Raw genomic sequence first — 27,229 nt, 5'->3', positions numbered from 1 at the left:
GAAGCAAAGCAGAATGTACATGATACAGTAAGAGTTGTTGTTTTTTCTTTTAATATCACAACACTTCACAGTCACAGAGGTAGTGTGTAAAAGCTTCTATTTTTCTAGGGAAGTAAAAAGATCAATTTAAAACTATTTCTCTAACTGTAGAAGCCTTTGATCCTCTTAAGCATTATTTTAGGAACCCATGGAATGAAAACAGCACAGCATCTTGTGTTTTAATCTTAAATACTGCTGAGATTTTAAGCTACAACTGTTAACCTTGTACTGAAATGTCAGCGTTCAACTGAGGTCCTTGCAGCTGCTGTTGTATTTGCCACTTAACTTCCCCTCAGTCTCACAGTTCAACCTGCAACATATGATAAATCATCTATGCTATAAGTGAGGGATTTAATTTCAATTTAATATTACTGAAATCCAGTTTTCTCACTAAGCGCAGCCCTCGTCCTCCAAGATGATCACTCATCTAACCACGAAAGGGAGGTATTTTTCAGGACATTTAATGCTACTCTAAAGAAACATTAATATTTTAGGACTTGTCAGGGGTACAGATTTTAGACCCCATTGCAAGCTCTGATGTCCACTCTCCATTTATTTGTGCCTTCACACCTTTTCCTGGCTTAATGTTGCTTAAAAAAGAGCAAAGACTGTCCAAAGCTGCTTGCACAGCCCCGAGATGTAGTCAGAGGGGATGGGTCAGTGTTGAGAAGCTCAAGGCTTTCTTTTCCCAGTCTGAACCCTGGGGCTCCTTCCATTCCCCCAGGTTTTGACAGCTGAGGGAGTGACACAGAGGTCTTGCACATACCAATTTCCACATATTGGACCAGGACCTGCTCTACAATTTCATTGTGGGGAAAGAAAGTACAAAAGGTAGATGGTTACTTAAAGGTGAGGGTTTGAAGCATCTCTTCATAAAAATAGAGAAAAAAGTATGTGCAGTGTTTCAGGAATATCCCCTAAGTCTCATTTGGTCAGTAAGTGTAGAGAAAATCTTTTCTGCCCCTATATATTGCCACTTATGGTGGCTTTTCTTAAAACACTTATTAAAAAAGCTTCAGGTGTTTGCAGATGCTTCAGACAGAGCAAAATATAGCTCAAGTCATGTGCCAACTTTTAAAATGTACTTTTATCTAGCTGCTTATTCTTTCAGTCAGGTGTTTTGTCATAACAAACTGAAACAAAGGCTTTTTTTTATTGCACAAGATATTCAATGGCTTTTGTGTTCCTAGCGTCAGCAGGAACGTCAGAGGATTGTATCCAAGGAGCTAAATGTGCAAGACCTAGGGTCAAAGCAGCTGAATACACCAACCTCAGAAAACACAGACAATGAATTGCAAATGACACTCAAAACAAAACGGGGAAAAAAACCTTCACACAGAAAACTACAAAAGAACTCCACAGATACTGAATTGGCTTTCTGTACACACTGATCCTGCTTAACTGTGTGTGGTAACTAACCAAACCTTCTGAGACTAATAGTCATAAAATAGAGACTCGGGGGTGGGGGAAAGATAATGGGATGGGGGAGAACTGTAAGGAAAAAGATTGCATCGCTCCTCTTCCCCCCTCCTCCCTTTTTTTTTAATTTAAAGGGGGAACATACATCTGTTGCTATTTTCTGCTGTTTTGATGCGCTGAAAATGACAGTTCAGCATAAGGCAGTTACTTTGCTATTAATTATACTGGAGAAGCCTCACAAAAGGTGCAGTGTTTCAGTTTTGAACACACAGAACTAAACAAAAGGTTTAGTAAATCCAATTGACGTGTTAGTTTCTTCATGACACAAAGTTGTGGTACTGTAGCTCTCAACTTGCAAGCAAGCCATCAATACGAGACATGATGAACATGGTATGTACAGCACCAGGCTGAATCCAGCTGTGGGAACTGATGTGTGACTGCTCAGGTCCTGCGTGGGACTCACTCTGGCTTGATCACAGGTTGTTATGACTTGGATGCTTTAATGCTACTTTAGCTGTGTATTAAAAGAAGGATTAGAACTTACCTGATGTCAATTACCCTCAACAGCAAATTTACAAAACAGTTGGTTTTGAGTGACCAGATAATAACACTGTCAAATTACATGACAGGGAATTAATTTTGTTTCAGTCACTTAGCTGTGGCATTAGTTGCCCTTTTCATCCAAACCAGAGAAAGTCTAAACTTTAAACTACAGCTGCAGAAAGTGTTCAAGTAACTAACCACTCTCTTTCACATTTTGGTTCTTCTTATTCTCTGATGTCAATGACAACTATTTATATATTTATTTTTAGCTCCCCTACTCAATATTCAGGGAAATGCTCTTCGATCGCTGCTCTGCCTCTCTTTGTGATTACACTATTAAACTCTTTTTGTCTGGAAACACACAGTACATCACAGCATAAAGAGAAAAAATTCCAGTCCTGCAGCTACGCTGAAAACTTGAAAGTTATGATGATCATCAATAAAATCCAACAAAAAAAGCAGAAGTGTCCCACTTTATCCAATTTTCCTTTTTAAGTCTTAAGACCTGCATATACGGTTTTCAATAAGTAAAACTGACTGGCATTTTTTTCATTTTAATTTTTCCAACTTTCAGAGGTAAACTCTTTTTTCCTCAAAGCTAAAGAAGTGCTCCTTTACTTTTCCTAGCATAGCTTTTACGCTAACAGTTTCTCTGTTCGTCACTTTTGCTACGTAGCTTCAAAAACTATATAACACTTCAAAAAGGAATAAAAAATAAAGTCTTACCCATGGCTTGTTTCCCCATGGCACACTGATAAGTGTTTCTTGGGGACTGGTTGTGGTGAGGATATGGAATCAGCCCAGCACAGACACCAAGAAGTGTGAAAGGCTCAATCTCCAAATGCGTTGTATCTCTTAAAAGAAAGAGTACTAATTATAGCAGGCTTGTGAACAAACAAGTAGAATTTATTTAATTTAGTAGTCTCTCATAATACTTCAATTCTGTTCGGGAAAATGTAAGTCAGTAGGACCCTAAAATATGGATTCACTATGAGATTTTTATTTTTATTAAAAAAAAAAACCCAACAGCAACTTTCTTCTGACTTTAGGTATTTCCATATGAGAAGAAATGAAGGACAAATAAATGAGGGTTTATTCCATCCTGGAGAGAAAGCCTCCAGATAACGACCATCTGAGGGAGCTCAGTAAGACAATAAAACATAGTTTATACAGTAAGACCTAAAATGCCTTCAGGAATGCCTTCTCATGTAATGACAGTCATTAGATTAGATTACTAAGCTCAGAGATCCAGAAATCAGCTGGGGAGATGGAGGAAGGAAGAGCAAGACAAAGTGTGATATTGAAAAAAACCAGTAAGTGTAGTTCTGGTTTTCCAAGGTTAGTTATATATTAACAGTTAAAGGGAAAACATCTGTGTCCAAAACAGACCCAGTGCCACAGCTGATACAGCATAACGAAACAGTATTTGAAAAGCTCTGCAAATATTTTGGAAGCGATTATACTGATAAAAGACAATAGTGACGAGAAGTAAAAAGACAAGGGTAAAGGAGTAAAGACTGAGAGATGACAAAATTTGTTCTACCTGGCATGAGATTCAGAGGAGAAAGTCCACGCTCAGTAAAGACAATTAAATTATAGCATGCATTGGGATGTAAGTGGAGTGACTAATAACTGAGGATGAAGTGTACAATAAAGCTTGGCTGCAGCAGATATGAATTTAAATCAAGATAAGTAACTAGGAAATGGGGAATTATGAAATACAGATAATTATAACCAAATCTATTCAAAGCCTATCTTTCATGTCCTGGATTTATTACAGAGAGCTTGGGTTTAGGTATACAATGCTTCTCCCACACATCTAAATCCAGTGCATTCTGAAAACTCCATCTTTAATGTTTGACTTCTCTTGGAAGTTTTTTGGAAGACTTTCTTTTAAGTATTTAAACACATTCGTTTTTCTTACTAAACTCTGAAACCTTGTAAAGGAAATGACTGGAAAAATCTTTACTACAACAGCACTACAAGCTCACAAAAGCTTAGGAATTACCCAAAAGTACATATAGGCCTAAGACAAGTGCCAGCAGGAACTTGCATAAACAATGTATGTACTACTGGAAAAAAAATGCAATCTGAAAAGCGGAAAGAAAAATCTGGAAACCCTGAGGAGTAAGCCAATCAAACCCTCTATCAGTCCTAGAAATCTTCATAAATCACAAATATGCTTGAGCAACCTAAAAATCACCGGCTGGGCCGAGGATAGCCACTATTTCCTTCACTTGACAGAAAGCAGCCGTGTTAACTTAAGCCTGTTTCAAGAAAATAGAAATGGTAGAACCCCAGCTGCAGTCAAGTAATTGCAAAATGGTCTCAAGAGCCAGTAGCAAACTTAAAAGCAGAGACTGCTCCCCTATTCCTCAGAACCTCACAGAGCTGCTGACACTTCTTGAACAATAAAACAAGAGGCTTAACTGAAACTTACTGATAGTGAAGTTCAACAATCTCTTCAGAAGGTACAAGTGCATGGAACTACACATTTCAGACAGGGTATTCAACACAAGTCTTTTTCCATTGAGGTCAACCCTATTTCGATCAAAGATGATGCAACATATGCAGATTCTGGTATCTTATGAAGTATTCCACAGTGCTAAAGAGAGACCTTCAAACTTTACAGAGCAGTTCAACGTCTGCAGGTCAAAAATGCCACTGCTGGAAACAGGTCCAAGAAAGCAAGGCAACCTTGTGAGTTTGAAAATCAGAGTTACAGATGTGTAAGGAAGAAATTGAACATGTTAAATAGAGTCAAATCCTCCAAAGAAAAACCCCCTAATTGGATTGGAAAAGTAAAGAGAGGATACTGTAGCTAAAAAAAAGCCTGCATTACAAAAGCAGGAATGTTAATGGGATACTTGACAAAAGCAGAGAACAAGTTGTACCTACATGGTCATGCCATTTCAAATGCAAGATGGTCATTGGGAAAAGGGAGGACACAAATTAACTACTCGGGATGTAGGGAATATCATTACCAAACACAAGGAGCAATGTACTCATACGATGCAAGCTCAGACCCTTAGGGCACGTTAGCCACAAGCATTGAAGCTAACCTCAAAATGGACAATACAAGAACCTCCCAACAACTTTTTGCCAGTTGTTTTGAAGTAATTTCCTCACACTAGTCCATTGCAGTTCACCGTCTCCTCCCGTTTTTGCCTCAGCAGTGATTTCATGGGATACACTCCCATTAACCTTCTGAGTCAGGTGCCCTGTAACCTACACTTTTTGGCTCTGGTATTCTGTGGAAATTACTTAATTTTGGCACAAATGACAGCAATTGTCATTTTGTGTGCGCTTTATTCACGTGCCTTTACTCATGTACATAGAATCAGTCAAGAGCATGCAAGAGCAAGTTCTTAAAGTGATAAAGTCTTCGTAAGCCTGGGCAGGAGCAATGCAATTTAATTAGCTGAGTTAATGCATTTCATCTGGCAAAGGTTAAAGATAATTGAAGGTCTCATCCAGCTCCACTGAAATCAATGATGTATTCCAATTGGCTTCCAGGAGAATTGGCTTGACCAGGACAGATTATTTGGAAAATACATTTTCTGCATAAATCTACTGATCAAACATTTCAGGAGATAACTTCTAAAACCTCATACACAGCCTTCAGTTTACAGGATATTGTCAGAGAAACATTAAAAAAATAATTAAAAAGACAGGACTTAAAAACTCTTTAAAAATTCTTCCTTCCTTTAATGTGGGCTCTTCAATCACAGTGAGAAAGGAAAAAACTGCACCAGGTCCCACAAATAGGTGGAAAACACAATAAATCTGGAAATCTTTCTGAATCAAAATCACATATCAAAAATGTTTTTAACATATGTGGTAAAGAATACACAGAATGATACAGACATTTTTATCGGGGCCTATTATACACCCAACAGTCAAAGGGAAGGTCTCATTCCCTTACTTCTTGTAAGGTGGCTGTCTAAGGTCACTGCACAGACACAAGAGAAATTTCCAAACAATGATCACGACATGCTAAGATAATAATTCAACATGTGGAACCATTTGCTTTCCAGATACCTATTGTATAAAATTACTTACAATGAGCAGCCCAATGATTAGAATTAAAAAAAAAAAAAATAGCCATATAAAAAAACCCAAAAACGATAAACCTTGAACTATTCCATATTTTTAGGAGTTACTGGTAGGAACAGATCTCCAAAAACCAAAATATTTTTTTGTAACTATCCTGTGATAATTTAGGATGTGTGTGAACAGACTTCTTTCTTTAGCTTTCACCTGGAGTGGTTTCAACCACTCACAGGGAGCAGTGTGCACATGTGAAAACATTATTTATATGCTTGCATTTCAGAGGGTCACCCTATGAAAGTTTCCCCTCTGTCAGTGCCTGAATGCATACTTACTTATTAATTGTATTTTCATATAGTGCGATGTTACAGTCATTTTCTTCATTCACATCTAAATATTCAACAAGGCCTTCATGCAAGAAGTCTTCGAAATTCCTACAGATAAATTAAAAATTACACTAGAAGGACTGTCTTATATTTCTGCAAACATAAAATTGTAGTACGTATCTTAAAGAAATGTAGTAAGTTAAACCAGATAAATACTTCTACAGGAAAATTTCTGTGCATATTACATATTAAAACAAAAAATGCATTTTTTAAATAATCCTGTTGCCCATTCACTGCTTCAGTCTGACTGATGAATGTTACTTATTTGAATAAGCAATAAAATCTTCCTGTATGCACTTGTCATCCTATATAAATGTAAGGAAATATAGGGGTAATCAGGCAAGTTTTTGTGACGGTTTTGTGAAATGTAATTAAGAGTTAAATACTTTTGTGTGTGCTTTTTTCAAACAAACAAGCTTAAGAATTTGCAAGGACTTCCAAAACTAATTCTGAATGTGCCCATGTTAGGATGGTCAAGTCGATATTCCCTCAAGGTGTTAGATTTTTCAATCAGGAGAAGGATGACACTGCCTCGGGCCTTCCACTTGCAGAAAGATGAGGCTGTCAAAAGTATTTATTCTTTACAATCACCAAATTTCATAGCGGTAACAAAATAAGAAGAAAAGACTTAATTTGACTTAAACAGAAAATCTCCCTTATAGCAATGATTAATTTATAGAGGAGAGCAGACTTGTTCTCTTCACAGTGAACCCCAAGATTGTGAACTAATGACTGGCTGAAGTATTTTGACACAGTATTTACTTAGTGAAGATTAATATGGTCTACTTGAGTTGTGTACCTGTATCCCTGAGCCAGTTCTTCCATATGCTTGTTTGTAACCGCAGGTTTTTGCTTCTTGACAATTATGTAAGGTCTGCAAATAAAAAAAAAAAAGGATTGTCATAGCAAATACTTTGGCAGGTAACTTAATATATACTTACATATTAAGAACTTATGCACAATCTATTTTATAAACTACTTTTAAAATTTGTTCATCTTTAACTCATAAATCCACATAAATACAATCAGTAATTATTCAGACCTTGGTTTGACATATTGTCTATGAAGTACTTAAAAAGAGTACCAGAAAAAAAAAAAATCAAGATTTCCATTTTGAGGTGGAAGCCTTTTTTTCCCCTTTAAATTTTTAAACTAACCTTTAAGTTTTACCTACAGATTTTGCTGATGGCTTTAAAAGACTTGAGACTTCCCAATCAACAAAGCTAAGAACACCATTAAGTACTACGGCTATTGCAGAGACTTTATAGAAAACTGAGTGAACAGTTTGTGCTCAAGTGTCCACATGCAAGAACGCATTTTGTGGTTACCCACATGATGTGGTACAAGCATTTACTAGGGGTGATCTCAGATGAATCCATAAATTTCAACAGCACACGGATCTCTGAAGGCTTCCTTACCGAACAAAAACACTGACACAAAGGATGGCATGCAAGAATGAAACGTCGAGGGCCATTGCTATTTGGACAAGTTGCTTTTATAAAGAGCAGCAAATAGCTACAAGAGACTTGTGGAGTCCCCTCTAAAGTCTAAATAACGGTTAGAAGACTAATAAGTACTTTTAAATGGTTAACAGGGGTATCCGAACAATTGCAGGGTGAGGGGTGCCACAAAGCAAACTTGGTAAACTCCCGAAAATCTGCATGATTTCCCTTGTCTTTATCTTACAAACTGGAAGCTTTACTGCATCTCCAAAACTACAGAATGGCTGATACGAACCCTGACTGGAAAATGACTTCTCTGCCACTGAATATGCCCCTACTCTGGATCTTGGGACCAGGTACGATAAATTGATGGTTTATACATTTATTATTTTGGAGCCTCGAGCATGCCTCAAACTGTATTCAGCACGCTCTGAGATTCAATTAATGGATAAGGTGGAACGCCACCCGCAGTTGTGACTGCTGCTTCTTTAAAGTACATGTTAACACATGTTAAAATAGGTATATATTCATCAACTCATTTTGCCTCTCCCAATCTCTGCTTTGTTCATCTTTTATGCATTGTTCTTTAGGCTGATTACTTGGATTTGGAGATGTTTTACTTGTAAATAACCTAGCACAGTGCTGCCATAATCTGACTGGGGTCTCTCTAGCTGCTACTATAAATCAACCTGATCTTCTGCCTCAGAATATTGTTATGTTCCACTCCTTCTCATTTTAGCCAGCCAATTTCCTCCATGACAGGACTGCTACTTGGGCACTCTTTCTATCTAATAAAGACCACAAGCATCACAAGGTGGTGACCCTCCTTACAGGCTTATCGAATTCCCTACTTACTTAAGGGTAAGCAATGAAATAATCCAAAATTGTGAGACATACTTCTTGGTATTACAACAAACATGTATACATGCCTGAGGAAGTTCTGCACCCTTGAAGACAAAGAGCAGTTTCTCAGTCTGAAATGTGATATGACACCCATGGAATATCAAGCAAGTGGCTGCTTGTTTCTCACTTTACAGGAAGTTACAAAATGTTCCTCCAAGGACACTGAACATTACTGGAGTTGTCAATCAGGTTGATTTTAATTTCCCCCTCCCCTTTTTTTTTTAAAGAAGATAGAAGAAACATTTTGGTTTGACTTTTGTTTATAGGTAAAATGGATTTATTTGGACTTTTTTGTTTTATAAGTTGCTTAACTATATAGTATATTTTCAGTCCTGTTTGTTTTGAAAGATGGCTATTTAAAGACAAAAAATATGCTAAAGTCTTACTGAATTTGCTTTTATCTGTACAATGCACGAAACAGTGCTTACAATAAGTTCAGTAGCGAGGTAATTCTGACAGGATGTTTACCTGCACAATCTCCCCCCATCAGAGGAAATGTAGACACATCTGTCAGACAGGTTGGTAGAGATGGAAACGAACTCATTGATATAACCCGCTCGACGCATTATTCGAAATGTGTTGACTAATTTCTGATGATCACGTATGACACCAAGGATGTTACCTATTCAGAAAGAGAATAAATACCTGGTGCATCCTTTGCACATCTAAAACTCTATTTACACGCACAGAAGTACTTCCTGCTTCTTACAAATAATAAGTTGTGTTGTAAAATTTCTCTTTGCTTATGTGTGTAAGAATGGGCTTTTTTTTCCTCTCAGTAAAAAATTGTCATAATTTCACAGGTCATCTACCTGCACATCTCCAAATAGCTTCAGAAACCAAATGGTGTGCTTTATCCAGCTTTCTTCAAATCTGTTTCTGCTCTGGCGGCCATTCGCCGGTTGGCATACAAACAAACAATTCTGAAATCTGCAATTTCACCTGAGACAGATCCAAGGTCTACAAGAACAGACCAAGGCACTGTCCTGCTGCCTGTCAGAAATTTTAGAAAGTCCTGGTATTTTTAATATATGTGATCACTCACAACAGCACCACAATTCCTCCTTCAGGTACTTCACTCAACTTGGCTATCTTAGCAGGCTCATACTTGAGTATTCTGATGCATGATGAACAAACAGGAGAGTAAAATTCAGTTACAGAGTCACCTGACCAAAGTAATCTCAATATATAAAATAAATGTAAGCGTAGTCACATTTCAAACAAAACTTCAAAAGAGAAGACATGGGATGATAGTTTGGGGAGTTTATAAGACAGTACAAAGGTTTCTATAGCTTAAAGGATTTGTACTTAACAGATTTTCTGCCCTCTTCGATCACAGGTTTAAATCAGGATCAAGTAATCCATTCACAAGACTAAAATTTTTTATGGATTAAACCCACAAATTAGTAGACTGAACAGTAACTTGTTTTGCCTCAGTACTAATTCATCTACATTTGGGAAAACACTATCTTATTCCATACCAAGGGCTGTTTTCCAAAGTCTAATTCTTTCTAATCATTCCCAAAGCAAAATGTCCCTTAAAAGGCGATCTTAAAGAGAATAGCATTGCTAAACTTTGCAAACAACAGATGCTTCTCTTCTTAAAGGCACTTTAAAGTGCATGAATATATATAAAACTAAAGATTACAGAATACTAAACACATTCTGTAAACAAAGCTCTGAATTTGTAAATGCATTACAAATTTAGCAGTAGCTTTCTTCTAAAAGTACTTTGTGAATGGCATCACCCTTAGTCAACGTCTGAAAAAAAAATCTGCAGTTGAATGTACATATTTCTGCAAGGAGGCTTAAAAACAGGGCTGAAATTTGAAAAAAGTTTCAATTTCTCAGCTACAGACATCTGCAGTCAGAGTTCTGAAAACACAACTTCATGTAACTAAGTGTCATGATCTGGCCTGTCTACTTTGCCCAACCCTATCGAAATATTTACAGAGGACATTAATTACACGTGGAAAACAACATCTGCAGTTGACTGTGCTCCAGAAATTTTTGGAGGGTTTCTGAAGCCCAATTCTCCATCAGCAACACATCAGAGTCAAGACTGCTGAGAAGTAACATACCGTTAAGGAAAACAAGGAACACATTTGGATACGAAAGTTCTTCACCACAGAGCAAGTTGACATCTTCAACTCCAAGATTACTGGCTAATTTAATAATTGGGCCATCTTCCATATCTGTAGTAATATGAGTCATGAGGGCAAGATTTTTAACCAAACCACAAGCCTAAAAAAAACAACACACCACACATATTTTATTCCTTCTATTCCAGTGTTTTAGCATTTACAAAATAATAACAATAATACAAAATATAGGCATTGAAGCTGTAGTTCTTAGTTATCCAAACATGCATAACCCTGTATTTCGCTCTTCATAGCAACAGCTACTCAGCAACATAATGGAAATACAAAATCAATGTATCAATTTTCCAGATATTCTGTAAGTTCTGACACAAACATTGATGCTTTTGAATGAAAAAGATTCAAGTATCTTTTACAGTGCAGTTATATTTCAGCTGCTTAATGAGACTAGCTCATATTGAGTACATACTAACACGGAAAGTTCACAGTTCCCCCCTTCCCAGTATATTCAAAAAAAAAAAAAAAAGAGAAAAAAAGGAAAACAAAACAAAAAGACTGTCAGCATCAATTGTTTGGTTGAAATAAATGGATGATATCATTAAAGTAAAATATACAAAGGTGGTTTTGTTCCTCAAGTTAATGGCTAAAGAAATAATGGTACGTGCTTCTAGAAAAATTGCAGGTTGATGCTGCAACTTCAAAAGAGAACTTTTATTACAGAACAAAGTGATAGGAGTTTAGGACTCCCCTCTTTCTGCTCTGACCAAAAGAGAGCAAGTAGTTCTGCAGCAAAACTGGGGGGGCCCTCATGTTGTCCTCATACACCCAAATGATTTCAGAACTGTTTTTGGACAAGTCACTCAGGAGAAAAAAGGCGATATAGTAAGGAAGACCAGGATGTAAACAGGGTTGTCAGAAGACAGACAAGATGCATTTTCAGGCTGAGGATAATCTACCTCTCCAGAAACCTCCTCTTCAGAATTCTTCCTCTGAGGGAGGATCACCTGCTTCAAAATAAACACAGAAAGCAAAACAGTAGTTCCTCACCTCTCCTTCAGGAGTGTCAGAAGGGCAGAGCATCCCCCACTGAGATGGTTGCAGTGATCGAGGACCACTCACTTTCCTTGTCTTTTCAAACTGAGAAGAGATTCTAGTCATCATTCCCAGAGCAGATATGTAAGACAAGCGGGACAATACTTGCGTCACACCTTGGCGGTCCATTTTGAATCTCTTTAGAGACCAATTACCCTGTAGAATAAAATTCATGTTTCAAAAAAATTATTACAGTTTATCCCCGTCTTGACTTTTTCCAGTATCTAGTCAGAATGATATCTGAGAAGCTTTGCAAAGCAAATGTTGCCCATTTATATAAAACAACTTTCTAATTACCTATCTGCATATAAACTCCTAGTTACAGTGTATCTGTACTAAGTATTAAAAAAGAGTTGAAACCAAAGAACTGCTCTTTCAGATGACAGGATACTTTCGTTATTATAGATTCAATCACACAAAGATTCTTCTTCATCTGTCCCTAACAGATAAATCCATACTCAAATTTAGCTAAACTGAATTATTTTCTGTTCTCTTTTTATAGTTTATTAGGGGTTTCTTTGTAAAAAAAGGTCTTTTGAGTGAAGCAACACTTTTACAATCGATCCCACCAGCTTTCACTTTTGCCTTTTTTGTGATTTATGCTGGAGAAGTCTGACATCAAAGCCCTCTGTACTTTCTTGAAGCCTTTTGTTTTTAGAATTCAGAGGGAAAAGACTCACTGATGTGTCTTTTCACAGAAGAGTGTGTGTGTGTGTGTGTGTGTGTGTGTGTGTGTGTGTGTGTGTGTGGAGTAGATGTACCCAGCTTCTCTGGTAGGATTACATCAAGTATGAAATGCAAGATCCATGCACATATCAGAGTTCTCATGTTTCAGGACTGTCACAAGTACTGTCACTTGTGGTTTTAATTAGGAGAACAGAGGAGCTCAGACAATGTTCTAGGACATAAATATGTTTCAATGCTAAGCAGATTTAATACTCTCTACCGTAATCTTGAAATCTGGCACTACAATTTTTGCCTTCATGACATCTACTCCAGGTACAGTTCTCAGCACCTGAGTCACTGGGTACAGAAAGTTTCTGTCTGAAATACTACTATTTACCCCAGGCACCACGTTACTGGCCAGTCCAAAGGCAACATTTCCCCAAGGATTGCCTTCGGCTAGTTCCTGTAGCCTTTTTGATACACTCAGCTAACTAACAAATAATTTGTAGCTTGCTTGCTGTACTACACTAAAACCTTTTAGAGGGTGATTTGCTTGGCTTCTTTATTTACACATAAACAGCACAATCCCATTTAGTGATGAACAGTAAGAAACCACCACCTACACAACTGATTTTGCCATTTTCTTCCACTGAAGAGACTATCAAATAGTCTCAAATCTGTAACAGAAAGTAGGAAGACAAAATGCCCCATGGTAAGGCAGTCAAAAGAAACCTGTTCATCTCAGCATTCTCGGAAAGGTTCACTCACTGACCATTCCATTCTTTAAAGACTAGGAGTTATGAGAATATAAGTGGAAGACCACAATAAACGAGCAGTTTTGCCTCACACTAGAAATTACTGCACCTGTAGTCTCGATTAGCTTGTGGTTTCTTCTTTGCTGCCCAGAAGAATCTGAAATCCAAAAGACTGGAGGAAAAAGGATGTAAATACGCTGCTTGAGAAACATTACAAAAATTCTTTGTGCTGAATCCTTCAGAAGTTGTCAAAAAAACCCAAATCAAAATGGGCCCAGGGCAGTTGTGAGACCACCCTCAATTGAGAACACCCTATCACGAACTCCTGTGAATGAGAAGTTGCTCCCTCGGTAGCATCAGATGATTCTTCAGATGCTGAAATTTCTATCAGGTCTGTGGCATTATTGCCTGATCTACCCTCTCTTCTGGTGTTTTCCAGGGCAAGAAGATAACCTGTAGGAAATATCACTGAACACCACTGTAGTTGATGCACCAGGGCTACGAATTCTTTTGCACGCTACTGGTGTAATTACGAATCCGCCGAGTTATTTCATGCTCTTGGAGAATATCATTGAAACATTCTGGTGAGATTGGAGATTGTCATTTCCAAGAATGATTTTTATGGTATTTGCTTAATCTCTTGAATAGTATGCACTGGGCATTGTTCCTCATAAATTATTTTTCAACGCTTAAGAGCAGATGGTGTTTAACTGCTTATATGGCAGTAAAAAAAAGTCCAAAGACAGTGGAAGAAGGAAGACTTTACTGAATAGGTACTGAATATTTGCAGATTTATCTCTGTCAGTCCAAATGGAAAAACTGGCACCGGCTAGAAGAAGGCACTAGCATTTAGAGAAACAAATCTGTCAATTGTTTTGGTTACATGCACTGTAGAGATTTAACTACATTTGGGGCACTCATAAAATTAAACGGTGATAAGCTTTAACACTGGGATTTGTAAGTTACAGACTGCTGGTGGCTTTGGATGCAATTTTGATATTTTGCTAATTTTGTTCACAAGAACCAAAAGAGAAAAATTTTAGTTTCATGCTAGATAGAGAAGCCCTCTCAAGAGCTCCAAAGATTAAAAATTAAGTTTCACAATTTTTACCAGCTCTTAAAATACTTAAGTCTAATCTAATTTCTTTTAAAAAATCATGGATTTCAAAGTAATTTACAAGCTAGTAGATAGGTCTCAGGAACAATCTCACAAACTGCTCTAGCAGATGTCTGAGGTAAAATACAAAGTTAGTAACTATTATTGTTCTTGTCCACCGGCGAGAATGAAAATATCCATTCCATCAGAAGGCAGACACAGGCTAAAACCCAACAAAGACAAATATATAAAGGTTAATTATCAGAGGTTTTTTTCAATACTATGGTATGCAGCAGATTTCCCTGTTAAATAGTTCAGTATCATTAGCAGAGAAGTACTAACTTGTATGCTGAAAATTTATTCATACTAGCAACTTTAAAACAAAAAGGCACCGCCCTTAAAGAGCTCAAAACTCAGGCTGTGATTTTTGGTTCGGTGTGGGGGTTTTTGTTTGTTTGTGGTTTTGGTGCTGTTTAATTTTTTTGTTTATTTGCTTTTGGTTGGTTGGTTCGGTTTGTTTTCATGCTGTTTTCCAACCATCTTGTGGACAAATGATGTAACCTGACCCTACCTAAATCCAGATAATAAAAAAAAACCCAACACCACAGTCAAGTAGAACCTAGAAGACAGCAAATTAGATAAATACAACAATCACTATTCTAAATTTGCTTGTTTCTACCCTTCCTTCACAAACACGAAACCATTACTTTGCAATAACAGTGGCTTGATGATTATTAATTCTTCAGTGAATTCCAAAAGCCCTGCCCATGACAGAGTTTTGTAACTTTAATCTATAAAGAACGTTAAATAGGTGCCCTTTTCAAACAAAAACCATTAAATTCATCAGAAAAGAATTTACAGATTTCCACAATTTAGTAGGGTGAAAAAACTCTATATACTAAAATGAGAACAAAAAGACTTACTGTGGAGATGGCATTGACCATGCCGTTGGTGATCTGGTCTTGACGCATATGCTTCACGACGTCAAACTGAGCTGCACGTTGCTTGGGGATTACCTGGTCAGCAATCTTCTTCAGTTCAGAGTTAAATTTTTTGAACAAATCTTCAAATAGAAGAGAAAGAAGCTGGAAATACAAAACAGCTGGATTAAGGGAAAAATTATACTTCTTCAAGTTCAGGAAATGGGGAAAGGGAGGGGAAACACCTTTAATACTTCTACCTTTATCCTTCTTGTCAGTTAAAGTAAAACAACCCAGCAACAGAATCATTCAAAAGTGCTGCTTTTTAAACCTATTATTTCCTGTATAGGTATATATCAATAACTTCTACTTGTTAAAATAGTCATAAAAAGAATAGGCTACCTGACTTTTTTCACTCTCCAATTTGCTTTGCGTCTTCAGTTTGCTCAGCCTCTCCTTGCAGACACTAATAGCTTTCCAAAACACTTAAATCTGCATTATATAATACATTTAAAGTGTTCAAAATGCTTAGGTTTGCAAGCAAGCAGGGTAAATTCTAAAGCCTTGGCAGTCCTGTCCTGGGACTCAACTCTGCAGCAGCTTCAAGTGTCAGAAGAACTAAAAATGCAGTAGCTACCAATGCCAAAAATGGTAGTTCCCAGTGTACAAATACACTGTAGGGTTGAACAATCTATGCATTCATCCATCACAAGCTAAGACATTCTGGAATTAATTGTATCATTTAATTTCTCTATATGCAGAATTAAACTGAATTCCAACTGACTCCATCAGACATAGTCACCACCGTCCTCACCTTCTGGAGACAAGGAAGCAAAACACTCATTCCTCTATCATTGGGATTGTCCACTAGCTTTCATTTGCTTTCCTCTATCTACATTCCCCAGCTGGGCCAAAAAATTTGGCAAATGACACTGTAAAGCATCTAACTTAAATTATAAGCTACCTCACTGGCATCACAAATACATTTAAGAATATAAATATACCAAATAATAACTAGAAGCTCAAGACAGACCCCTGATGAGCTAGGCTGGATTATCTTTGACAGTCTACTTTGTAAGACATAAGAAACACTTAAATTGTAAAACCAGTGACAACACAAACTGTATGCTAACCCTTGGCAAAAATGAAATTCTATTGCTACTCTGAACAGAGACATTTTGCTTGAAAAATGGGGGTTTTAGTGCTGATGTTTGCATAAGAAGTTGTCACAGACCTTTTTTCCCTTCTGATGTTTATAATACCCTTAATAGTTACAAAGTTATACTGTCACCACTGTCAAAAGAAATCCAGTCACCCGCATCTCACCTGCAATATCACAGTTAATTTCAATAAGATTTCCATCAGAAACAAAGGCATCTTTTATGAAGCATTGTATTAGGAAGGAGAACCCCCTGGAGTCTCCAAAACCTAGATTATGAGGGAAGAATTTCAAAAGTAGGGAAAAAGTAAAAGGAAGGAACATGAACAGTTTTAAGATGTCTGTTAGTCTTGTTTAATAAGAACTAGGCTCTTTTGAAATCAACCATGGCATCCATTTGATCTCAACAAGTTTGAGCAAACTTCAAACATTTAACAACACATTGAATGGAACACTTAAAAATCACTCAGAAAATGTCTACCTATTTGATTCCTTGATCTCAGAATTGCAAAGATCTCATAATTCCATATGCCATCGGGATTGCAAAGCCACACTATCCTTCCTGTTCCCTGAACTAATAAAGTGAGTTACACCCCAAGCAAACCGACTTCCTACTATTTGCTAGTCTGAAAAGTGTTGTACTTTGCTAATTTCACTCACAGACTCTTGCTCTGTAAAAGCTCTGACTATCTGGCAAAGAAGAATCTCACAATAACCACATTATCTAGGTCAAGAGCAAGAGATTAAAGGAAAAGGATGGAATGCTACTGATAATATTCAATGGATTTCATAGTTAGTCCAGGGCCTTTCAGCCTGCTTCAGAAAGGAGCACGAAAGAGCAAATTATATTTAAGGGGAAAAAATACTGACAGCTCATCAATTGATTTTCATTGAAAATCCTAAGAAAAATTAATAAAGAAGTTAAGCTGCTGAAATACAGTTTCAGCAATTAGCTTAATGTCAGAGAATTCTAATTAGGCGCCTTGAGATTGCTATTTAGCGTTTAAGCCTTTAGAGTGCCAAATTCTCCCTTTCACACAAACTGGTTGCAAAATTAAAGACATTAGGCAGCCTTAATTATATTATCAGAACAGCTGGGATTAGGCAATCTCTGAAGTCAAGGCGGTATTCTTTTGTCACAGGGTAGAAATCCCTTGCTTTCCAGGGTGCCGGATTTTGGTGCTGTTCCATATCTCACCCATACAAAGCAAGCTGCATTAGAAACAAAAAAAAACCAAAACCACCGAGGACAAAGAACAGAGTAATGCTTAGCAAATAATGAACACATTAAGGAAAGAGAAAAGGTAGGTGAAAAGATTAAGCCTGAAATCGGTAGGTTTTGCTAACACCTCAGCTGGCACCTGGCCTACCGAGCCTCTAGTGGCAGAAAGACTAAGAGAAAGCTCTGTAAACCAGCTTGGCGAGTGGATACAACTCTGTTATCTAAAGCTAAAGCACATTTCGTACTCTCTTGTCCCATGGGGTGTGAAATTAGCAGCTATTGTTTTCACACATTTTTATAAACACAATGCCTTTTATGTCTTTACATTGTTTAGACCACTATGTTTTTCTTCTCTCATGGGAATACTTGCCTTTTTTTTTTTCTTTATTCAAATTGTAAATCAACAGGATTTTTATTCCAGGAACATGCTGGCATTAAAAAAAAAAAAAAACCCCACACCAAACCAAACAAACCACCAACAACCATTTTATCCACAGAAACTTTAGCTAAACAAAACCATTCAGAAACTGGGAAAAAATTTCCACACTTTTTAGTCTGTAATCCAATCAAATTAATATTTTACCAATAACATGGTAGAGAGGAATTCAAGTTTTCAGCTTGAAATGAGTATTTAAAATACTACAAGAGAGAAAAAACTACTCTTAGTCAAGTGTTACAATCTGAATAATTCTGAATAGTTACAAACTGAATAGTTCTCCTCCATGTAGAAAAGATACATATTGGCTTTGTTATGATGACCCTCTACATTTAAAACCTTTTCCAAGTTAATTTAAAACTATTTTGGTTGTTAACATCTGTGTGAGCAGAAGTCGTCTTCTTACAGCTTGTAGAAAACTTTTTTACCTGTTCTACTTTTTTCCTAAGATTTTTAGAGGCAGAGACTCCTTCGGTCCAGTTAAGAACAATACAATGACAACAATTAATTTTATTGATTACAGTCACACTGAACTACAGCAACAACATTACACCTGAAACCAAATAAATTCATTACTGCTTAAAATATTTATCCCATTAGAATATTGCCCTAATGCCCACTTAATACCCCTTACACTTTAGAAATATATTCTGCCTTAGCAGAAGATTAAAAATTTGATTTACAGTAAACATACTAATTTGAAGAGTGAATTTCTTTTCCTAACACGTTAGGAAGTTTTTTTCCCCTTATATTTGTGCTTCCAATGCTATCAAGAGTGTCATCTTAGTTTCTTCAGAAAACTAGGAAGCAAAGCACATGTTTTTTATTCGAAAATGACTGCATGCTCTGTGTGTGTGTGTTCACATGTGTGCATGGAGGACAGGACAGGGTGGGAAGGAAGAATGTGAGACAATGTGCAAGCGCACATCTTAAAAATGAGAATTTCCACTGCGTATGAACAAAAAGGAACAGATATTGTTACATGTGCTGAAATACAAATGATGTGGGCAGCAGAGATGCAGAATTTCTGCAATCCAGTGCATTAAGTTTATTCTCTGAATTTCTGATCATGATCAATAACTAGGGATGATACCCACTACTAAAACTCCAACTTACATTAACACCGAGCACAGCAAGTAAGTCCAATCCTAATACAAACTCTTTAACTGAATAACCACACATGGCAAGGAAAAATCCATGCCCTGGTAACTAAGCAGTTCCTTCATCTGATAAGCAACTGCATTAGGGGAATGCAGTTTGGCCAATGGCTGTGAACTGCCACCCTTCTCTGAAAAAGAATGGTGCCAGTCAGAGACCTCAAACCACTCTCTCCTTCACAGCCATTTGTTAGTGCTTCCACTTCCAGTGCCAAAATTCTGCAAGCAAAGAAGTCCACGCAATCCACTTTCATTAGTTGCTCCAGTTAACCTCGAACCACTTACTCTGTTAATTCATGCTACTCTAGAGACCAGAAGAGCAGCTGACAACAAATAAGCAATCTTATGGGCTCCAAATTGCAGGAGGCTTGAGTGAGGCCATTCTGTGAGCTGCTACACAAGCTGGGTTCTCCACAATGGGACAGCCTGGACCTGACATGCAGGCACCTCCTTGTTCCCAGTTTATTCCCTTACCCAGCTGCTCAGAGGGGAATACTGGAAGACAGATCTTAATGCTGTCTTCTTGGCACTAACAGTGTCACAACAGAACTAGAACTGATGCCGTATTTGCACTGCTCTGTCCCTTTATCTGGTATAAAGAGGCAATATGGAAGTGAGAATATAACTTATTAGCCTCAATCAGAGAAGCATATCTGTGAGTCAACACAGAACAGCCAACAAAAATAAAATGAGAGGAAAAACACTTCAACTGAGAAGGCATAAATGCTCCCTATTCTGCATTTTTTAAAAGCAGATGATAACAAAACTCCAAAACAACACTTCGCTCTGAAGTAAAAACTTACCTGCCCTGCCAACTCCAAACGTTTATTTCCATAGTAGTCTCTGTCATCTACTTTATTTTCTCCTTGAGCCAAAATTACTCTGCGTACCATTACTGCTGTGTATATGCACTTGGCACGAAAATTGAATTCTTTCACCTGTAAACCAACAAAAAACCAAAAAAATCCTAAACAAAACAAAAACATACAAATGTTTCAGGATCAGTTCCTTAGTTCTTATTCAGACAAACACATGCATTTAAATCACTGGTAATCTGTGCTGACTGAGGAGTTACAAAAGGGATTTGTAAGCTTTATTTTCTTAAAAAATGCAAAACCCCTTGTTATTAGTGACTTTGTAACAGATAGAAAATGAAAGTAAATCAGAATAAAGGTACAGGTCATGACACGAAGGTCCTGAACTAACAGCTGATACTGCCTGGCAGTGCCGAAAAAAAATGCATAGTATGATAAGTAGTTCAATGGTACAGCATTTCATAAAGATTTCTTTTGACTCAATCCAAGTCTTTCTCTTTATTTTGATTTAATTTACCTCAGCTACAAAGACATCGAAGACATTTTTCTCTGCCAACAAAGCTCACAGCATAAATAATGACACAACCTTACCCCAGTTTAGAAAAAACCCAGACCATTACATACAAGAACATGGGTCAGAATAGTTGAAGCCAGCAGCTCTCGGGCTTCTTCCATCTTTGTTTTCTTTGGGCCTCCCCACATCCTTTGCCTTCTTACTTTGTTTCCAATGTACTTCAGTGCCTGTCAAGAAACAGAATTAACCTGAGTCAGTAACAAAACTGTAACCTATATAAATATACACATATGGAGATCTGTATGTATTCTTCAACGTGTGCAATCCCACTAGCCACAGATGATATAAACTCCAAGCAACCTGCAAAACAACAAAGATGTAAGTGATGCTAATAAAAAAAACCTCTTGAAAATTTACAGAGTTTACTATAATTAAATTAACAACTTGTTGTTTATCATAGGTTGCTACATTTGGAATGGAAAGTGGTGAAAATGCATAAATACTACAATATTAAAAGACAGATTATTGCAGAGATACAGAAAAGAGAATTCTATAAATTCCAAAGATATCCAGTTAATTTATTAGAATTTTAATCTCCATTTCTTTTGTGTACTTGCTAAGTTTCATTCAGATATTAAACCATAAGGTAGCACTCACTGTTTGATATCCACAAAAGATACTGTGTGGCATCCCCGACTGTCTCCTGGAGTACCTTGCAATGATTAATGGATTCTTATTCTCTTACCAGTTGTTAACCAATCTGCAGAATTCATAGTCAGAGTCAAGAAACTATCCAAGTCCACACAGGAAGTTCCTGCCTGGAAATGAAGCCATGAAACTGTGCAAAAGAATTACCCTCTCCAGTAAATGACAGACTATCCTTTCCATCTCTTACCTTCCTCATTAAAAGCTAATTCTCCTAATTTCATCTGACATTTCTGGCATGGAGTAACTTCTGTATTTCTGTTTTTCTACCATCCTGGATGCTTCACATTGCTCTATGTTCCTCCAGCATCACCATTTTACTCCTCTGGCTCTGAATTAGGAGCTCTTTAAGCTACCTCTAACCCTCAAGAGCCTCAGAACATGAAAACCAGAATGATACTTATTTTACAATACTCAACGTCACACAGGGAAAGATTTGACAAAGTTTACAACAAAAGAGCAGAAGTAAGATTAATCTTCAAGAGCTTCTTCCAGCAGATTAATACGTACATGATGGAAATGCTCACAGAAAAATGGCCAACGTTCTGGCTACTTAAAAAAGTACACCAACTAAGAGAATTCTGGTAAGTCTTTATCAGGACAGAGGGTGGCTTCATACAAGAGATTAGAATTGGAGGAGAACATTTGCTCATAATGAAATGGTCATATCCACATTAATAGGGCTTCTGAGAAATGAGGTATGCAATTCCTTTTTAAAAACTGGCATAGTCCTCGAAAAACTCCCCTAATTTTATGAACATTGCTACTTGTCATATATAGGCTTATGTCATTAAAACAACACCAGGCTTCTGAAAACAAAGCGTTTTTTGACTTTCACTTTTTTTTTTACTTTGACTTTTGATTTTTCCCCAGTTAGGTATTGAGAGCAAAGTCTCACATTTGATGAGTCCTGACCCCTTAAAAAGCCACAGCTTAAAATACCCCCCCCAAAACAAACCTTAAAACAAAAGTGTATGTCCATTGCTGACACAGCAAAGTGCTCAATACCCACTGTCTTTGCATTTTTATGGCCTCTGACCATGTGAAAAGACACACCTGCATCTGTGTAAAGATCTGAGCTTTCTGGCATTCTTCCAGGCTAGGAGCAAATGCAGCCATCACATGTTCCTCTGTGCCAATCATTTGTACAATCTCCTGGTCACTCTCAACACCCATGGCCTAGGAAAAGAAGAAAAGACAGAAATAACACAGGCTTTATGTTAACTCACTGACATTTGCTTATGCTAATTTGGTATTGTTTGTCTGCATTACTACTAAGCAAGAGCTAGCTCTTCTCTAAGAAACTGTGCCATCTGGCACTGGCAGCACATATTCTAGCTATGGAAGAAAGTTAAATGGAAATCTTGATAAGCAGCAGGAACACACACACTTTTTAGGGAGCCATTTTTTTCCTTCACTGATAGCATTAAATTCTATGGGGTTTTTTTAAGGAAAAAAACAAAAGTAGGTAGTAACAACCCAACGTGTGTAACAATGAAACCAAGTCAGAACCTACAATAAAGAAAGGAAGACGAAATTTGTTAAAAGAGTACACAGTCTGTTACCACAAGCAATTTTGCAAACTCAGTTGACTGTGATGCAGCACATCATATTTGAGTAACGTTTACAATCTACCTCCTTTGCAGCTCTCTGCATTTAGAAGATGACTTCACAATTCCACTTGAAAGACATTCTGTTATTTCACTGATCCTTGGACACCTTGTTAGACTTTATACAGCAGAAAAAAAGCTTAATAAACTAAGAAAGCTCTTAACAGGTTTAGAAAAATCTCTCTATCAGTAAGTGTTTCAAGGTGGCAGCCAGCAGTGAAGGCTTTTGTGGATTCCAGATGGTGCTAAAGCTCCCCCCTTCACACATTTGCCTGGAGCTCTGCCATACCAAGAAATGGAATAATCTCACTAAACCTCTTCTGGCTGAATTATAATATGTTTCTCAGAACTTTGTGAGGAAGTTACGTTTGCATTCACATTATTCTCCAAACTGCCTGCCACAAAGACCATTGTAAATAATGGCCTATGTAGATCCCAGTATTCTGGTTCTCATTAAAAACTGGCAGTGTCTCAAAAAGTCACATTTGCCTCAAAAATGCAGAAATACCTTCCTTTCTTTTTGCCTTCATTGAGTGTCACTTTGCTTAACACCTAGCTAATGCTATTCCTTTGCAAAACTGTTGCTCTAACTGTGAAGTATCCAGCTTCCTTTTTTTTCTTTTTTCTTTCATTTTTTTCTTCTTCAACAAAGAAGTGATTGGCTGAAGTTCCTTTAAACGCAAACTCTGTCTTTTCACCTTGTGATTTATTACAAATTAAAAGGAGTGAAAAAGTACCACACATCCATAACAGGGTGAGGACACTTCTCTTTTAGTGCAAAGTACAGATCACAGTTCCACCATCTCAGACAGACTTGAGTTCCAGATCAAGACACCGTTACTTCACCAGGTAAGAGTGTTTCATCACAGTTTGCTCCCACTGAGTAGTCACCCCTCTGATCTCAAGGCTCTTTTCAGAACCAGAATTTGCCCATGTGACATTATTGCAGTTGAGATCTCTGCTTTTTAAATATTATTACACTTCCTCACCCTTTTAAAAAAGGTTACGCAGTAGTTAAAAAACCTCAGCAGAGGAGTTAACAAAATCCCTCATTACCCAAGAGCCAGACTCATAAGAAAGTCTACAAAAGCATGAAAGCTTCACAATAGTAGTTTTTCCATGTGCCTAGGACTTAATAGCTGACCAGCAAACTAGTTTAGGAATGACAACTGGATTCATAAAATTATTGCACCTAGCCTACAGAAGAACAAAATTCTTGTGCCATTCTAGGCACATATACCACGAATATATTTATTTAAGCCACATCAGCTGCAAGCCAATATCACCCTATTTCTGTCCATCAGGTTAATTATGGGATGGCAATCAGATTGTGTCATAAAAAAGTGAAAAAAACAAGTGGAAAAAAAGTCAATCTTCATTTTTACTATGCTCTTTTGTCCACTAAAAACCAGTAAATTAAAGAGGATTGATGACTATTTTTTAAGTTGATGAATTCTCTGATCAGAAGTCTCACAACAAAAGATCAGAATAGGATGTTTTATTACATCAGCATAGATTTTCTAGTTGAAGTTTGCAGCAGCAAATTCACTAGAGAATTGTGAATTTCTGAGTGGGAAAGGCTAGGACCTGCCACCAAATAGTATATGTTGTATTGTTAGATATGTGCAAATGGGGCGAAATTCATTTATGAGTAACAACTAAAAACTCAAGCAAATGATCGAAGAAGATGTGCTGATACAACAGCCTAAAAGTAAACCTATTTATTCTCCTCTATAGTCTCAACCATCCTAAGCACAGTTGCATACAAAAATCCACCTACATGCAACACTAACAGGGCAAGCAACAGGCCCATGCTGCTATCAGACAGATTTGTAATCTTAACACTTAGTTTTTCATTAAATTTGGCCCTGATGCTACACTTCTAAAAAAAACCCCAACAAAACCACAACTAAAAAACCAAACCAAAACAAAAAAGGTACTTCAGAATAAGCCTGTAACCTCATTAGGTCAGCAACAAAATATTCCTTGGTTGTTGCATGTGTTACAGAAACACTGAGGATGTGCAACATAGGAATGGGCCCTAAGCTTAAAGCACTCATGATCCCAGGACAAAGCTGAGGGAAAGGGAATTAACATGAAAGCAAACCAGGAGACAAGATGTGTTGTTTCTTTTTGATCGGAAGGCAATGTCACAAAGGGATAATTTTACAGGGGAGTGAAGGAGTCACTGAAAGAGGTAAGTTAACAGTGGCTGTTAAAGGATGAGGAGGGAGATGGTGGCAGGCTGCTGAAGAGCACGGTTGAAGGCCAGCAGTCAACAGACATAAAACAGATAAGTCAAAGTGACCACTCAGAATATTCAGATCATCCTGAGTTCAAGTGAGAAAGTGATCCAAATGGGGCCAGTCACTTCTCAGGACTAGAGAGCTTCCCACTGACCAAAACGCGTGCACATCCATATTTATGTGTGCACACACGTACACACGAGAGTGTGCATGAGAGAGTGTGAGCACAGCTCTTCCTCCCCCAGCTGGTGTCTTAATGATGATGTCTAGGCGTTTCCATGGTACTTCTCTAGAATGTAGTTCTGCAGTCCATCAGGCTAAATTACAGAATGGAGACAGGCAGATGACTGGATTAAAAAGATGTCAGGGAAGTTCAAGGTTGAAATCACAGAAAGAATTGTCTGGAGCTTTCATAATTCAAAAGATACGAGCTATGAAACTACAGCCATGGGAACTCATAATCCTGCAGATCCAGTAAGACCACCATTCAGCTGTTCCTCTAGAGCTGCACCTAAACAGCTCCAAGACTAACACACGTTTTTAAAAATGAAACTTGACCTGCTATTCAAATCTTTTGCCACAGGTCCTAGAGCAGCTCCTTATAGCTCCAACGTGAACTAAAGATACTTCATCTAATGATTCAGGTTGTAAAATTCAACTTTCAAGTCCCTCTAGGTTACTTATAAATCTCTTCCTTCCCTCACCAGTTTTGGTGCAGCATGTGACCTTCACTTACTTGAGCTCCCAGGACTCACTCAAGTCTATCTAATCAAGACCATAAACATAAAAGAAAACCAGCCCTTACCTTTGAACAGCTCTACCTCACTGCAATGTAGGGAGCTCCCTGCAAAACCAGCAACACCATCTCACCTGTAATCCTGATGTTTTTCAGGATAGAAACACCCTTACATACTACACAAATATTCCACGTCCCCTAATGCTCGCTGCTATCTAAAACTGCCCAAGCCCCCCAGGTAAAGCATGTGCATCTCACAGCCTGACATGTTCAAAAAGCCACTATGAACAGTTCACAAAGCCCCATGAGCGGTGCACAACTGGCACAGCTAAAACAAAGGTCTCACGGGGTTGCAAGTCAACTCGGGACATCCTAAATAGCACTCTGGTCGTGTATGTATATTAACTCATGAAAAAGTGTTTCAAAGTAAGCAGGAAGCAAATTAGCGGTGTCTGTTTCCCATTACAAGGCAGTTAACAGCCCTTTCAAACCTCAATGAAGACATACTTTGGGGACAAAATTGTCCAATTTATATCACTACTTCAAACCAAAGATTGCATTTACATATATAGTGACTGCATAAATGCTTCTGTCACTTCTAACAAGAAAGGTTAGGGAAGATTGCTTAGCTAGCACAGCCACAAATCTCTAACAACTCCACATCTGAAGAGTAGATACTCCAAGTCTGTCCTAGAATAGATACTGTGATTTTGTAGCCTATCAAATTTCAGTTAGTTGTGGTCAGTGTGCTAAACTTCACAAAACCACAACTTACATGTGTTTGGAACAAATGGCTGTAAAACATCTGAACGTGCCAACCCCGAAGATCCTTACAGGTCTGGGTGGCAGAAAATCAAACCAGCAGAACAAGGTCATTCTGGCTGGCAGCTATGGGTAAGAATGAACTGTGAGGTAGATGCCTCCTTCAGGGTGACCCTACAAGATCCAGTCCCCCTACCTATCCAGATCAAGGGACGTTTAGATCCACCCTATTTCCACCCCTCCTCACAGCTTCCCTCCTCAGCAAAAGGAAGGACAGGGAACACTATGTTCAGGTTTTGTCTTAAGACACAGCTGTGTCCCTGACTTTATGCCTGGAACACAAGGGTGATCTTAGACTGCAATCTAAGGAGCTCTTTAGGAATTTCAGGTCTCAGCTCTGCCAGTAGGTGGTATTTCACAGCCTTTGTTTTTGACAAAGATTTCTAAGGGATATATT

General features: G+C 37.7%; 1 protein-coding gene across 1 annotated transcript in view; it reads right to left on the bottom strand.

The window, feature by feature from the left end:
* POLR3B (RNA polymerase III subunit B) overlaps window positions 1-27,229 on the bottom strand; it is a 73,455-nt gene that overhangs the window by 31,789 nt on the left and 14,437 nt on the right. Inside the window, exons 10-19 of the mRNA XM_027886646.1 lie at window positions 22,475-22,597; window positions 20,824-20,940; window positions 20,188-20,322; window positions 15,414-15,575; window positions 11,929-12,129; window positions 10,864-11,026; window positions 9,251-9,404; window positions 7,237-7,311; window positions 6,387-6,485; window positions 2,728-2,855 (exon numbers count right to left, since the gene is read on the bottom strand). Coding sequence (XP_027742447.1) covers window positions 2,728-2,855; window positions 6,387-6,485; window positions 7,237-7,311; window positions 9,251-9,404; window positions 10,864-11,026; window positions 11,929-12,129; window positions 15,414-15,575; window positions 20,188-20,322; window positions 20,824-20,940; window positions 22,475-22,597 — 1,357 coding nt within the window. The remainder of the gene's footprint in view (window positions 1-2,727; window positions 2,856-6,386; window positions 6,486-7,236; window positions 7,312-9,250; window positions 9,405-10,863; window positions 11,027-11,928; window positions 12,130-15,413; window positions 15,576-20,187; window positions 20,323-20,823; window positions 20,941-22,474; window positions 22,598-27,229) is intronic.

The sequence above is a fragment of the Empidonax traillii genome, unplaced genomic scaffold, assembly GCF_003031625.1.
Source record: "Empidonax traillii isolate 1590-97213 ecotype Southwest subspecies unplaced genomic scaffold, ASM303162v1 scaffold191:size1449129, whole genome shotgun sequence".
Taxonomy (NCBI): Eukaryota; Metazoa; Chordata; class Aves; order Passeriformes; family Tyrannidae; genus Empidonax; species Empidonax traillii.
This window is presented reverse-complemented; position numbering and strand designations above follow the sequence as displayed.